Source organism: Schistocerca cancellata, chromosome 2, assembly GCF_023864275.1.
Source record: "Schistocerca cancellata isolate TAMUIC-IGC-003103 chromosome 2, iqSchCanc2.1, whole genome shotgun sequence".
NCBI classification, from domain to species: domain Eukaryota; kingdom Metazoa; phylum Arthropoda; class Insecta; order Orthoptera; family Acrididae; genus Schistocerca; species Schistocerca cancellata.
Genome location: NC_064627.1, coordinates 46,562,630 through 46,579,820, shown reverse-complemented (window position 1 = coordinate 46,579,820; position 17,191 = coordinate 46,562,630). Strand labels below are relative to the sequence as shown.

Sequence of the window (17,191 nt, the reverse complement as noted above, 5' to 3'; positions counted from 1 at the left end):
AGATTGCTATTAGGACTTTGGTCAGCTCATTAACATAAAATAAGAATGACTAGAGTTCCAACACGCTCCTCTGGTGCAAGTCAGAAGTTATTCTTTCTTGGGTTGATGAGTCTACATCCAAAATTTGATAAAGTGATGCACCAATTAAATTAAGTATGAAACGATTGAATGCTCATACAGTTTTTTTTTCTTTTTATTAAACTCATCTTCCTGAGTTCAGCAAACATTATTGTGGAAGTGCCTACTGTTCAACAGGCAGGTAATAAATTTCTTGGTTTCCCTTTTAGTGCTTGACCCAGGTTTGCTTGAACCAACAGTGCTGACGTATGGAATGTGGTGACAGACACTTACTATTTCCACATGTGTCAAAGGGTCTTAACTATCTCTCCCAAACAGTGTGAGTGGTGTTGACAAAATGGAAATGGGGTGAGAGGATAGAGACAAATGAAAGAAGAGACTTCGTATATTGTCCAAACATTGTCTTTGCTTGCTCCAGCACTAGTAAAGGATGTAGTTTTTAAACATCTGCATATTGTTTGACACTTTATCTGCATGGTAAAACTTCTTCTCCCATAACCCTAACAAATAGTATAAAAAAGAGGGGCCCTCTTCTATTCACATTACAGTGGTTTGCAGAGTATAGATGTACATATTTTGCAGTCTTTGTGATAGTGATTTACACTCAAATTTTGTTCATTTATTTAAGTGCTGGACTTTATTTTCTTTCAGGAAAGAAAATCTGATGGTGATGGTGATTCATCAGAGTCACATAGAAAGCGAAGAAGAAGTGATAATGCAGGTAAGCTGTTTACATGCTGCTGCAATGTCTCTGTTGTGAGAATTCTGTGAAACGTGATCTTCCATACTCAGCAGATGGGAAGTGATTCTCCACTAGATATGTGGCACTTGTCACCCACTTGATAATTCATATTCCTGTCTCAGGAAAAAGCAAACAAAAATGTTGTTCAATGTTCACATTGGGAATTTCTTTTATAGCTGTCTGCCTTCCTGAAATCAGAAGTCTCTAAAAAAGAAAATAAATATCTGAATTTTCTAGAATGTAACAATTCACTTTCACGTTTGGCATTTATTAATTACTTCATTCACTTTAAGCCACCTGTGTTAGACTATATATTTGCTGGTGGTTACTTGACACCATTTGTGTATGGATCTGCCCATCTAATAACATTATCTACACACTACATCTACACTCTTCAGACAACTATAAAGTTCATAAAAGGGGGTATGCCCCACTGCCAGTTATTAAGGTTTCTTTCCCTGTTCCATTCATGTATGAGGTGCAAGAAGAATAATTGTTTTAACGTCTCCACACAAGCTGTAATTAATCTAACCACCTCCTCACAATTCCTGTGGAAGTGGTACATACGGGGTTGTAATACGTTCTGAGTGGCATAATTTGAATCCAGTTCCTAATACTTTGTAAGCAGGCTTTCTTGGAATAATTCATGTCCATCTTAAGAGTGTGCTAGTTTGGTTTTTTAGCATCTCTGTGATACTCTCCCATGGATCAAACATACCTGTGATCATTTGTGCCACCCTTCTCTGCATGTGTTCAGTATCACCTGTGGGGTCCTATTTGATATGGGTCCCATACACTTCAGCAGTATTTTGGGATGGGTGATTTACAAGCAATCTCCTTTGTAGACTGACTGGATTTCCCTATTATACTACCAATAAATTAAAGTCTGCTGTGAGCTTTACCCATGACAGAACTTCAACATACTGATATGGTAATATTGTATGACTAAGTTTTTCGTTTCGTGAAGTGCACAGTTTTCAATTTCTCAACATTTAAAACAAGGTGCCATTCTTTGCACCACTTTTAAATCTTATCAAGCTGTAACTGAACATTGATGTCACTTCTGTCATACTGTACTTCTTTACACTGAGGTGACAAAAGATGTGTGGTAGTGATATGCACATATAAAAATGGCAGTAGTATTGCATATGCAAGGCGTAAAGGGCCAGTACATTGGCGGAGCTGTCATTTGTACTAAGGTGATTTGTGTAAAATGGTGTCAAGCATGATTCTGACCACATGATGCGAATTAACAGACTTTAAACACAGATGGGTAGTTAGAATCAGATGTATAGGGCATTCCATTTCTGAAATTGTTAAGGAATTCAATATTAAAATTCCAACAGTGTTGGAACATCTGTTGATGATTCTTACCATGTCCTCCCTTCAAAAAAGTAGTCAATCCAGTCAAAGTTTCTGCTTGATACTCTCTAACAATTGTACTTTTGATTAAAAGCATAAAAGTGGTATTAACTGAAATTCATTTTGAAAATAAAAAAATACTGCCGTTACTTTATTGCCTCTATCAAAAGCTTCCAGCGTGTCATGTGAAAAACGTGAGTTGATCTTCAAATGAGCATTGCTATCAGAATACATGTGGCTGGCATGGAGATTATTCTGCTAGGGCTATCTCATTATGTCTGAGCTGAGAATATGTTTCAATGTTCTACAACAAACCAGTGTCATGGATGTAGGATGGTAGTTCTGTGGATCAGTTCCTCTACCCTTCTTCTTGACAGGTGTGACCTACACTTGGACTAGTCAGTACTGTTTCCTCTTCCTGGTATTGATGATATTGTTATAGTTAAAAGAGGGGCTAACTCAGCTGCAAATTCAGTATAGGACCGGCAATGGATACATTGGGTCTGGAGCTTGGTTAAATTTTTATAGCTTCAACCATTTATGAACACCACTGAAATGAATAAGAGGGCGACTCCAATGAAAACCTTAAATTTGTAATAACAAATCGAAATTTTGTGACGTTATCTTGTAATTTGGTAAATGTGCTACAACCAGTGTGCAGAATGGCCTGTAGGTGGCAGCATAGTGCAGATGCACACATACTGTCGCAGTATCAGTATAAAGATAGCTGCCCCACTTGTGACTTGCACTAGGGAAGAACAGCATTCTTTTATTCAGTTTTTGCATAGTGAAGGTGTGAAACCTATTGAAATTCATAGACTAATGAAGATTCAGTAAGAGGATGCATGTTCGTCACAGCAGCAAGCCTTCGAATGGAGTAGGAAGTTCGCAGATGGTGTGACTTCAGTGGAAGATGCTCCTAGTCCAGGTTGTTACTCCACAGATCATTGCAGCATTGAGGCAATAGTGAAGTGACACTGAATGACAATGCAGAATGTTTACAGATTAATCATGGGTCAGCACACCACATTATGCATGATGTGCTCCAGTTTCACGAAGTGTCTGCAAGATGGGTCCCATGGCAGCTGACTCCTGAAATGAGAGAATGATATGTTGGTGCTTTAGAACAACTTCTTCAGCCCTTTGAATGAGAAGGTGATGGCTTGCTTGCAAGAATCGTTACTGGGGACGAAACCTGGGTTCACTTCCACCAACCAGAAACAAAGAAAGCCAGCAAGGAATGGCACCATCCCTCATCACCAAGTGATTTCCATATGTTTGGACCACTAAGACGCAATGGGAGGAAAGAAGATCCGTTCTGATGAAGATACACAAAGCAGTGCATGATTAGTTGCACGGACTACCAAAGAATTTACCAAGGAATTTATGCACTTTGTAAGTGCTGGAGGACTTGCGTTGAGTGTGGGAGAGATTGTATTGAAAAGCGATACAGCTTTGTACCACTTCTGCACAGTAAATAATATTTTTAAAAAATATTTAAAGTTCTCATTTGATGCACCCTCGTACTTATTTCACTCATCTTCTCAGTGGTAAGCAGGCAGTTATTCTTTCCAGATCAGATTTTTGTTTTGATTGTAGTCTTGACACTTGTATTACGTGTAAATTTCTAACAATAACTCATTGCACCAGTGACTCAAATCACCGTCTTCACTTATATTTACTACAGAGGCTCAGTTCAGAAGCAGCAGCAGCTTTGATTAATGTGGAAGAAGTCAGAGGGCTCATTAACTTGTCAAACAAAATTATTCGAAATAGGAATTTTGCAGCCAAGTGCAAGACATTGCGAAAGGAGATCCACCATATCTACTGTAGTCTGGACAGACAAAAAAGCTTTCCATTGGCAAACTTCTGCAGTTCAGCAGGCAGTCTTTTTGCTGCTCTCTGTCCCCAAAATTGGGCTGGCAGCTCTTGTCAAACTCAAACTGATCTAACAACCAGTGATCAGTTTCCTGTGTCAGCACGACACTGCTAAGCTTTCAGTAAGGATGAATACGTGAGAGTGACTGGTGATCCAAGTGGACAATTTGAATGTGTGTCAAAACTACAGTTGTGAAAATTGTCTCTAATTCCTGAGCAGAGGTACTCTGACCCAAATCTGCCTGTTGTATACTAGGCACACCCCTTGGCTTCCTTGACACCTCCCCTCCCCCCTCCACCTGAACACATTTCCACTTACATTTCATATTTGACAAATTATCAAAATTAGTACTATATTATGAATATAATAGAGGGAAACATTCCACGTGGGAAAAATATATTTAACAAGAAAGATGATGAGACTTACCAAACAAAAGCGCTGGCAGGTCGATAGGCACACAAACAAACACAAACATACAGACATGTTTGTGTTTGTTTGTGTGTCTATCGACCTGCCAGCACTTTTGTTTGGTAAGTCTCATCATCTTTCTTGTTAAATATATTAGTACTGTATTATAATTATTGCCTCTGCTTTTGTGACTGTATCATGCTTTTTCTGTGATAACTGTCAGTACTTTTCTGTATAATCATATGGTGCTCTTCTCTGCTGATTTATTACACAGGATGTTTTGTGCAGTTTATACTTCTGAAAATTTGTACACCATTAAGATTCTTAGTGTGGCTTACTAGACTGCTCAAGGTTAATTTTTAATTGCAGCAATGGTGGTGAATTATAGATTACTTGTGTTGACTGTACCATCAGTTAGGTAGCTGCCACCCTTCATATACATTATGGCTATTCTGCCATCATATGTGGAAAGACATGCAATTCTTCTCTCAGTATGCTTAAGATCTCTACTTCCAAACATTTCAGGAGCCATTTGTGACACTAATCATTGTGTCAGCTGTTAAGCAATGCTGCCAGTACTACCACAGTTTGCACACCTTAACCACAGTTCTAGCCTGGTATCTGGCTCCTTCACTCTCTCTCTGTCTTTCTCTCTCTCTCTCTCTCTCTCTCTCTCTCTCTCTCTCTCTCTCTCTCTCTCTTGCAGGACCTGCTGTATGCAGCAATATGACGGATCATATTGCAGTTCCTTTAGAGGAATTTACCACAGCTTCAGAGTCATATTCTACACTACCAGAGGCAGGGGCATTAATAAAAATCAGTCATATTGTATACCAGCTCTGCTGTAACTTCCATAACATGTTTTACCTGAACTTCACCACAAACAGCTGTTCAGTGACCATCTCAAATTGCATCAAAGAGCAAAATTGACTACCCAGTGGCAGTATGTGCTGCCAAGAAAGAGACACTCAGCTATTACCTCCTTTCATAATCCATGTCATCTGAGTTCCCAAGCATTTCCACCTCATCACCACCCTCATCTCCTCTATCAGATTTCCTGGTCTAAGTAGAGGGTTTAGCCTTGTCACTCCTTTCAGTCCCAGAATCCTCCATGTGTCAGTCTTCACTAGCTCCTGTCCCAGACATACGTCCACCTCTGCACCTGCCTGTGCCTTGTATTTCTCTCTCTTCACTTTAACTTCCTCTCCAACTCAAACCTTTTCTGTCCTGCACTTACTGCCACCACACTAAATTGCACACTAAATGCAACTTCTTTTTCTCTGCCAATGGCTGGGCCATGAACAGGCTAGTCCATTTCAATTCAGACTGCAGGAAACATTGTTCTTTCTGTTGGAGCTCAATTTTCTGTTGCCTAATGTGGACATGCATTAATATCTTTTACAAATGCACAACTGTGATATGAAAGGACTTCGTTTCTTTAAGAGTCACAGTGACTATAATTAAAAAAAATGCCTGATTCTAAGACTTATCTCAGAATCTATTCAAAGTAAAATTCTCAAACACAGCTCAAAAAGAAGGTAATGTCATATAGTTTTTTGTGGTAGTTGTGTGCTATTTTAAGGACTTACATATATCATAATTTTCACTATGATTAACATTTTTTCCAAAAACACAATTTTAAATGAAATAAAAAGTACTAATGTTTTTAAATCAATGCTGGATTATATAAAGCAAGCTTTCTATGGTACCTTCAATGAAGGGTTATAGAGAACATAAAAAGAAATCGAAATAGTTGCAAATGCTGCTGATTGCACTATGCTGTATTACACAACATCCATGAATCATGATGAGACCATTATTGATAGACTGCTGTTTGTTTCACTGTGGGAGGATGCTGAGAAGTGGCACCCTGAAGAAACAACCTTCTTTTTGTTCCCATCATCAATGAGTAGATAGGATGAGAAGGAAAGAGGCTTTCCTTTTCATTCTGTCTGGTAAGTCTTCCCTGACCTGGGGTTCAGGCTGGCTTTTCTGAACTCTCCATCTTTTCCTAAATATCTCTAGTCCTTATCTTTCACACCACATCATTCCCCTTGAACACTTCTGCCAGAGGGAGGAGCCACTGGCTCCACAAACTAACAAAAATAATACCTTTCTTGAAACTTCCTGGCAAATTAAAACTGTGCGCCCGACCAAGACTCAAACTCGGGACCTTTGCCTTTTGCGGGAAAGTGCTCTATCATCTGAGCTACCCAAGCATGACTGACGCCCTGTTCTCACGGCTTTACTTCTGCCAGTATCTTGTCTCCAGTAAAGCTGCGAGGATGAGGTGTGAGTCATGCTTGGGTAGCTCAGATGGTAGAGCACTTGTTCGTGAAAGGCAAATGTCCTGAGTTCAAGTCATGGTCCGGCACACAGTTTTAATCTGCCACAACATTTCATATCGGTGCACACTCCACTGCAGAGTGAAAATCTCATACTGAATACCTTTCTTATATGTGTGCTGTCCTCCCGCCACTTAGTGCACTATCTAATTATATTAGAAACTTATTTTTAAGTGTATAATAGTTTTCAGTTAATTTCATATGAAGATTAACTAATTTAATCTAAGAAAAGCTCTATGCAACTGTCAAATATGATACTAGATGGAAGTTTAAGTACTATAATAAATAATGTCTCCCCTCAATACTGCTTTGTACACCTACCTCCTGTTTTTCACGACCCCCCTGGGGTGCATGGGGTGGGGGGGATGGGAGGCTGATTTACAACTTGATATCAGATTCGTGTTTGCTCAGTTGTGGGGTGGCTCTTGCAGTGCCACAGCCATCCTAATGAATTTCGTGTGGTCAAGGGGCATTCTCCTTCCACCTCTCCCAGCAAGAACCTACTGTCCTCTGCCATCTTTATATTGGTCATACCAGGTTGACACATGTTGGTGTGTATATATATAGCTAACCCTCAATTAGCATTGCTTTTGGAGTTCTTGGGCCTTGCTTTATCCTGGTTAGGTTCCTGCCCTCCCCTGTCCTCTGCATATTGTCTGGTTCTTTGTGCCGTTTTGGTTCACCTTTCCATGTGTCTTCTTCCACTGGTGTTGTCACAATCATTCTATGGTGTGGGGACTGGGATGGGTTGGCAGCAGGGCTGGTGCCTCATCATGTCTAGCACCTTAGAGATTCCACCTGCTGTCACCTTCTGCAACATCTCTCATGTTCTTCAATTTCCCTACCATCTCAGCATTTGTTTTGTCTCTTTCTTTGCATGTTTTCCTTTACCATTTACTGCCCTGTGCCATTTGTGTTGTTTTCTGTAACCCAAGCAGACCTTGGCTGAAGGTGGAGTCTACCAGCTTCTCAATTCTTCTGCTAAGAATTTGTGTTCGTATTTTGCAGCCATGAAATACTCACACCTGTCAATACCTGCTTTCTTTAAAAATGGAATCATTACACTCTTCTTGTAGTCTCAGGGTATTTCACGTGTCTCATACACCTTGGTCATCAGATGGAATAGTTTTATTTTTTCAAGGCTGCTCTCTGAAGGCTATCAGTAGTTCTGATTGGATGTTGTCTACTCCAGGGACCTTGTTTTGACTTGGGTCCTTCATTGCTCTGTCAAATTCCTCCTGCTGCATCATATCACTCATCCCATCTTCATCTATATAGTCTTCTGTTCCCATAACATTGCTTACAGCTTCACCTCCTATGTATAGACCCTCTATTATACTCCTTTCAGTATTACCTTCTTTATTTAGCCTTTCCTGCTTAGCAATTTTGTACTTCCTGTCACTCATTTGTAGATGTTTGTGTTCACTTTTACTTCATTTGCTGCATTTTTATATTTCCTTTCTTTCATCAATTAAATTCTGTTCTCTTCCATTATCCAAGGATTTCTACTAAGCCTTGTCTTGTTACATAACTGATCTTCTGCTGCCTTCACCATTTCATCTCCCAAAGCTACCCATTGGTCTGCTGCTGCAGGGATGGGCAATATCTTTGGCTTGGGGCCATTCGTATGTAGGCAGAGGTTAGCAGAAGGTCACACCTTTTAAAATGATGGTGTGCGGTAGTTCACCTTGCATTTCAGAAAAGTTATAAATTGTTGCAAAAATTCTGTCTTGGCAGGGCAGACAAAAACCACTAGTGGGCCACTGTTTGCCCACACCTGTTCTGTGTTCCTTTCCCTGTTCTATTGTGTTACTTTCCCCTGACCTAGTCAGTAATTGCCCAATGCTCCCTCCATAACTTACAATGACCTCTGGCTCTTTCAGCTTATTCAGATACCATCTCCATACATTCCTACCTTTTTGCCATTTCTTCAGTTACAATCTGCAGTATATAATCAATATATTGTAGTCAGTATGCATGTGCACCTTGATATATCTTAAAATTTGGACCCATATTTCAATCTCTCTCTCAAAATTATATAATCAGTCTGAAACATGCTGGTGTCTGCAACTCTTCAGTGTGTGTAACCTTCCTTCATGATTCTTAAACCAAGTGTTAGTGATGATTAAATTGTGCTCTGTGCAACAATCTACCAGGCAGCTTCCTCTTTAATTTCTTTTCCTAGTCCACATTTTCCTTCTATTTTTCCTTCTTTCTTTTCCTACTATTGTATTCCCATCCACCATCACAATTAAATTAATGTATCACTTAACTGTCCAAATAATTTCTTTTGTTTCTCCACACATTTCTTCATTGCTCCATCTGCGGAGCTAGTGGGATTGTAAACTTGGGCTACAGCAATGGGTTTTGGCTTCATGTATCTTGGCTACAATAATCTATTAACAATGTTGTTCATAGTGGCTTGCTTGAATTGTTGTTTCCTAATTCATTATTACATCTACTCCTGCATTACTTAATTTGATTTATATTTCCAGCGCTGTATTAATCTGGCCAGAAGTCCTGTTCCTCTCGCCACTGAACTTCAATAATTCCCATTATATTCTAACTTGAAGCTATACATTTCCTTTTTAAAATTTTCTGGCATCCCTCTCAGGTTAAAGGACACAATTTACCATCCTCCAACATGTAGAATACCAGTTGTGTTTCTCCTGACAACATTCCACAGAGCAGTCCCTACTTAGAAATCCACATGGGGGATCATGTCTGGGATGCCATCATTTAACTGTACTGTAGAGTTGCATGGCCTCAGGACAAATTACGGCTGTAGTTTCCTATTGCATGAAGCTGTTTGCTGTACCAGCACTGCAAGGCCATGTAAGTTGGTGTCACAAGGCCAGATCAGTCACTTGTCCAGACTATAGCACCTTCAACTACCGAAAAGGGTGCTGCACTCCTCTTCAGGAAGCACACATTTGTCTGATCCCTGAACAAATACTCCTTTGTGGTTGCATCTATAGTACGGCTAGCTGTTATCACTGAGGCATGCAAAATCCCAAAGAAAATGCATGTGGTGACTCTTAGAATGGATCATGTTTGTCACGCCGCCCCCCCCTCCCCCCACCCACAACCGCACGCGCCACACACACACACACACACACACACACACACACAGCTTCATTCAGCCGGACACAAGAAAGTCTTCATTGCACCTTTCTGAAGCTCAACATGTCATCTTTAGGGTGGGTAGCAAACTATCTTCTTCAGAATATTGTTAATACTCCAACTTGGGTTTTATACTGTTCAGTTAGTGCCATTTTATTCCATGATGAGACATCCTTAGTTGTCTTTTACTTGTCATATATTTGCGCCTAAATTTTGACAGTAACTCAGTATTGATCATTTTTTCCCCTGACAAACAAGAACCCAACAACCAGCCAGAGAGGAGACCGTTGGTGAGAGAGTAGGGGAAGAAAAAGAAGAAGAAGAAGAATTGGGAGAAAAAGAAGCAGTAATGGTGAGTTTTGTCAGTAGCATATGGTTACCCCCACAATCATTCCTGTTCTCCTTTCAGGGCACTCGCAGTTTTCGTGTGCATGGAGCTCCAAGCGAATACAATAGGCCTTCCTTTTGTGTGCTGATATCCCTTTCTCCAACCATTTTTTCATCTGAGACTAAATGCCCCTTGCAGAAGTGCATTATTTCTGGTAACAGTCACAATTTATTTCATCAATTAATTTCCTTTCTACATATCCCACCCACCTACTAAACTAATAGTGGAGTTCAGTATGTGTTTTTTTACACTGCTAACTACAAACAGTCCCTGCTAAATGTATGCAGCACATTTACTGTGAAGCCAACAGAACCAATGGCAATTAGAAGTTCCTGTCTTGGTGTGGCTCATTGTGCTATCTTCAAGTTATTAGCCAGCACTACCCCACTGTGACATTTGCCTGCTTTATTTCTTCTTTGATAGTTCTTGGAGTCAAAGTATTGTGTTGTTACACTGGCTGAAAAATTGGGGGTGGATGTTCAACACTGATTACTGTAAATGACGTAGCTGACAGTTGCACAGTTGCGTTTCACAGTTCACAGTTCACAACCCCCCAATATTACACAGTTAATATGGCCAGTTTGCTATTGGTTAACTTTTGATAAGCCTCATTAATAGTTTGCAAGCAAACATCAGCATGCTGCTACAATAGTTTACCACTGAATGTCTATGAGCAGTAAAAACCTAACCACACAGTTCTTGCAGAACAATATGGTATGTGTGACACTATTGAACACACTCTGTCATTATATTAACACATGCCTATTTGTGTTGCACTAATTTCATGGTTAAGTTGATGCACTGTTGTTGATCTAATCAATATAGGTGTCTTGTTTGTTTCGTGACTTAAATTCTATTGTTCTCTTATGAAGTAATATAAATTCTATAATAATTATAAACAATTACTGATGTCACCCTATAATAAATGATATGAAGTGGGAATAGTTAAAATAAATTAGGAAATTCATGGCATTAGGTCTGGTGCTTTATTTCTTGAGACTGAGGGACAACCTTTCTCTTTTATGAGAGTGCAGATCATACTCATGTATGTTAATGGCAATTAGTATAAAATGAATTTGAGAAGGCAGATTGCAAAACAAGAGAGGAAGTAAAAAGATCCCAGACTGAGATTTTCACTCTGCAATGGAGTGTGTGCTGATATGAAACTTCTTGGCAGATTAAAACTATGTGCACTTGCTCACTATAGGCAAGGGTCCCGAGTTAGAGTCTCAGTCTGGCACACAGTTTTAATCTGCCACGAAGTTCGAAAAGATCCCATCTTGCTTCATCACACCATGGAACAAATTCATTGAACTTTGGCAGTTTAGTGTTACCATGATGTTTGTATGAAGACTGAGGCACATCAGTATACCAGGAATGAGTTCACTGACCAACTTACTGAGGAAATTGGTAAGAGTGAATTACTAGATGTCAGAATAGTTGGTACTGACTTAAGTGTCTACAGTTAACATCTTCAGTTAGCCTTGCTAGTGGGATGGGTAGGATCTGTGCATACTGCGTGTGGATGCAGGTGGAGCTGGCCACAGTTAGCAAACAGCTGAATGCATGTATGTCTATGGTCAGACCCCTTCAGACTGCTGCCTCAGGTTGTAGCAGTAGCAGGCAATCTGGTGTATCGCATGGGACACCTTGGGTGTCACTTGTTTCACCAAGTGACTCTGCTTTTGTTGCGCCTCATTGCCCAACAAAAGGGAATCTGCCCATGTAGCAGTGCGGTAAAGTGCCGGTATGACTTGAGCTGGAAGACCAATGTGGAGGCTGACCATCTGGCTTTGCCTATTTGCCATAAGAGCAAAGAGGTGACCATTGCTGCAGAAGGATTTGAGCAGGCACATTTGGGCTGGGGTTTGCTAGATATTAGGAGTTCAAATGTTATGCATATTGTGCAGCACCTTAGGGAAATAGCGATGCCGTAAGATGAGGAATGTTCACTGCAATTGACAAAAATATTGTCTTTATTGTGGTCAAAGTTCATTGTGACAGTGAAGTTATCTAATTGCATATAACGGGAGATTTAGCTGAAACAAAGTAAAGTTGGATATTTTTTCCAGCCACCTGATTCTGCTGTTCCAGAGTCATTCAAAGAACCTTTACAGTCATAGTGCATAAATATCCAGATTGTGCAATAGTACTTAAAGATGACTTTAACCTACTGAGTACAGGTTGAGCCATCTATGGATTCATTGGAGGGTGTACAGTGAGTCTTGCAAATTACTTTCAAACAGTTTTCCAAAAACTCTCTTCAGTAGCCCACAAACCATGGCAATATCTTAGATCTTGTAGCTACAAACAGACCAACGTAATTGACGACATCTATATAGAGTTGGGGATTCGTGATTGTGATATTATCATGATGACTGAAAAGGTAATAAAACAGTCAAGAAGGCCACTCGAGAAATGGCAGGTAAGCAGATGTTAGTATATCACTTGGAAATGAATTGTTGTTGTTGTGGTCTTCAGTCCTGAGACTGGTTTGATGCAGCTCTCCATGCTACTCTATCCTGTACAAGCCTCTTCATCTCCCAGTACCTACCGCAACCTAAATTCTTCTGAATCTGCTTAGTGTATTCATCTCCTGGTCTCCCTCTACGATTTTTACCCTCCACGCTAACCTCCAACACTACATTGGTGACCTTATGATGACTCAGAACATGTCCTACCAACCGATCCCTTCTTCTAGTCAAATCGTGCTACAAACTTCTCTTCACCCCAATCCTATTCAATACTTTCTCATTAGTTATGTGATCTACCCATCTAATCTTCAGCATTCATCTGTAGCACCACATTTCAAAAGCTTCTATTCTCTTCTTGTCCAAACTATTTATCATCCATGTTTCACTTCCATACATGGCTACGCTCCATACAAATACTTTCAGAAACGACTTCCTGACACTTAAATCTATACTCGATGTTAACAAATATCTCTTCTTCAGAAATGCGTTCCTTGCCATTGCCAGTCTACATTTTATATCCTCTCTACTTCAACCATCATCAGTTATTTTGCTCCACAAATAGCAAAACTACTTTACTACTTTAAGTGTCTCATTTCCTAATCTAATTCCCTCAGCATCACCTAACTTAATTCGACTACATTCCATTATCCTCATTTTGCTTTTGTTGATGTTCATCTTATATCCTCCTTTCAAGACATCATCCATTCCGTTCAACTGCTCTTCCAAGTCATTTGCTGTCTCTGACGGAATTACAATTTCATCAGCGAACCTCAGTTTTTATTTCTCCTCCATGGATTTTAATACCTACTCCGAATTTTTCTTTTGTTTCCTTCACTGCTTGCTCAATATACAGATTGAATAACATCGGGGATAGGCTACAACCCTGTCTCACTCCCTTCCCAACTGCTGCTTCCCTTTCATGTCCCTTGACTCTTATAACTGCCATCTGGTTTCTGTACAAATTGTAAATAGCCTTTCGCTCCCTGTATTTTACCCCTGCCACCTTCAGAATTTGAAAGAGAGTATTCCAGTCAACATTGTCAAAAGCTTTCTCTAAGTCTACAAATGCTAGAAACGTAGGTTTGCCCTTTCTTAATCTAGCTTCTAAGATGAGTTGTATGGTCAGTATTGCCTCACGTGTTGCAACATTTCTACGGAATTCAAACTGATCTTCCCTGAGGTCGGCTTCTACTAGTTTTTCCATTCTTCTGTAAAGAATTTGCGTTAATATTTTGCAGCTGTGGCTTATTAAACTGACAGTTCGGTAATTTTCACATCTGTCAACACCTGCTTTCTTTGGGATTGGAATTATTATATTCTTCTTGAGGTCTGAGGGTATTTCGCCTGTTTCATACATCTTGCTCACCAGATGGTAGAGTTTTGTCAGGACTGGCTCTCCCAAGGCCATTAGGAGTTCCAATAGAATGTTGTCTACTCCGGGGGCCTTGTTTAGACTCAGGTCTTTCAGTGCTCTGTCAAACTCTTCACGCAGTATCGTATCTCCCACTTCATCTTCATATACATCCTCTTCCATTTCCATAATATTGTCCTCAAGTTCATTGCCCTTGTATAGACCTATATACTCCTTCCACCTTTCTGCTTTCCCTTCTCTGCCTAGAACTGGGTTTGCATCTGAGCTCTTGATGTTCATGCAAGTGGTTCTCTTATCTCCAAAGGTCTCTTTAATTTTCCTGTAGGCAGTATCTATCTTACCCCTAGTGAGATAAGCCTCTACATCCTTACATTAGTCCTCTAGCCATCCCTGCTTAGCCATTTTGCACTTCCTGTCGATCTCATTTTTGAGACGTTTGTATTCCTTTTTGCCTGCTTCATTTACTGCATTTTTATATTTTCTCCTTTCATAAATTAAATTCAATATTTCTTCTGTTACCCAAGGATTTCTACTAGGCCTCATCTTTTTACCTACTTGATCCTCTGCTGTCTTCACTACTTCATCCCTCAAAGCCACTCATTTTACTTCTACTGTATTTCTTTCCCCCATTCCTGTCAATTGCTCCCTTATGCTCTCCCTGAAACTCTGTACAACCTCTGGTTCTTTCAGTTTATCCAGGTCCCATCTCCTTAAATTCCCACCTTTTTGCAGTTTCTTCAGTTTTAATCTACAGGTCATAACCAATAGGTTGTGGTCAGAGTCCACATCTGCCCCTGGAAATGTCTTACAATTTAAAACCTGGTTCCTAAATCTCTGTCTTACCATTATACAATCTATCTGATACCTTTTAGTATCTCCAGGGTTCTTCCATGTATACAACCTTCTTTCATGATTCTTGAACCAAGTGTTAGCTATGATTAATTTATGCTCTGTGCAAAATTCTACCAGGCTGCTTCCTCTTTCATTCCTTAGCCCCAATCCATATTCACCTACTACGTTTCCTTCTCTCCCTTTTCCTCCTACCAAATTCCAGTCATTGACATTGCTTATTTCCCTTATGATGGTTGTAGAGGTATTACAGGCAAAGTTTAAACAGATTTCTAGTTGTGATCTGGAGAAATAGGTGCCTATTAAGTGAATTAAGGTTAGGAAAGACCTACTGGAATTTAATAATGAAATCAGTAAAATACTGAAGCAAAGATTAGTAGAAAGATTCATGTGTCTATGAAAAGATGTGAAGTGCACACCTACTACCGCTGTTACACTGTAGCAAAAAAGATGTCAGGGGACCTAAGAAAATTCTGCTTCTATGTAAAATCAGTGTCTCGGGTTAAAGCTTCTTTGCAGTTATTCATTGACCAGTTTGGTGTGGCAGTTTAAGATAGCAAAATAAAAGCTGAAATTTTGAATTTTGTGTTCAAGAAAGCATTCATGCAGGAGAATTGTACAAACACACCATTGCTTTATCATCACACAATGTCCCATATGGATAACATAGTAGTAATAATCCCAAATGTAGAGAAACAGGGTGTATACAACCCAGGACAACCGGGAAATCCGGGAAAAACCCAGGATATTTTAAGAATTCTGGCAATATTTCATTGTTTTAGTTTTCTGTTAAATTTATGTACTTCTGACTGGTAAGAACTGATACTCTAACAAAGGATATTACTGTATCCCGCTACTTCAGAATATTACTTCAACAATGAAACATAAACGAGAGAATAAAACAAAAATAACTTAAATTGCAAAGGAAAGGTGCCATATACAACAATGACACACAGTGCTCATGCAAGTGTCTGCCAACTGAAAATGTGTCAAGGGCTTTAGGAAGACTATGCAGTGCTTCATAACAACAAATTGCCTCCAATGAGTGTGAAGTCACAACTGTTTACATTCGATTTTAGCAATTACGAGCGGGCTCATGTGCATGCACAGTTGAGTTACGTTTGAGTAGTAGCAGAGTCTAACTGGACTGTGGTAGCAGATTCTCCTGCTTCGGAAAACAGGAATGTGGTTGTTGGCTGTGCATGCAGTCGCAGCAAGCAGCTAGATGCTACTGGGAAAAGGGGGTGCCAGATTCATATTCTTGAGGAAAACAACTTGTTTCACAAAGCACCCAGCATCCAGCGCACATTTGCCTATCGATTATTCATATCATTTTGAAACGCTTCCCTGTTGGTTTTTGAACATATTTGAAGACATTTTAAGTTGACTTCTGAATGAATCATAAGTTGACTTTTGAGTGCATGCATAGTGTATGTGATGTCTCTGTCAGGAGAATCCTCATCGCATCTAGAAATAAACTTTCCACAGACAATAGGGGACGGGGCTATACCAGCTGAGCGAGTAAAGCTGAATGGATGAATGCCAATCACTGTCTGATTATGTGGTTGATTGGGTATGTGAATGATCAGTGTTGTTATAATTACTAGCGAAATCCATAGATTGACTACCAGAGTGGAAATAAATGACTGACAGGAATAACAGGTGAGAAAGATTATTTATTTATTTAGTCCTTCAAATCCTATATGTATAGAATATATACAAGGATATTGGACATGGTTAGGTATTTACAAGATACAATACAGTTTGTATTGCAATCCTAAGGACTAGATATTGAAGTAATTTAGCACAGATTCATAAATACAACAACCATTACAGACAACATACAAGGTAGAATATTAATATGCATCTTGATTTTTGTTGTTTGGCTTTTATATATTCTGTCAGACTGTAAAAGCAATGATCAATTAAATATGCCTTTACTTCAGCCTTAAAACTACAGTTTACCTATTAATATAATATGTTTAGGTAGATTATTGAAAATATGTTCTCACCTGTTTCACATGAAGGTCAGATTTTTGCCTTGTATTGTGTGCATGTATATCTTCATTTTTTAATAAGATATCTGGGTGTCTATCGATATATTGTTTGATGAAAACTGATGTTTCATAGATAAAAATGCAAGGAAGAGGAAGAACTGACTGTGCAGACCC

General features: G+C 39.5%; 1 protein-coding gene across 1 annotated transcript in view; it reads left to right on the top strand.

Moving 5' to 3' along the window:
• The window catches only part of LOC126150672 (serine/arginine repetitive matrix protein 2-like), a 130,955-nt gene that overhangs the window by 26,712 nt on the left and 87,052 nt on the right, over positions 1–17,191 (top strand). The window contains exon 2 of the mRNA XM_049915891.1: positions 730–799. Within this exon, the coding sequence (XP_049771848.1) occupies positions 730–799 (70 nt within the window). The remainder of the gene's footprint in view (positions 1–729; positions 800–17,191) is intronic.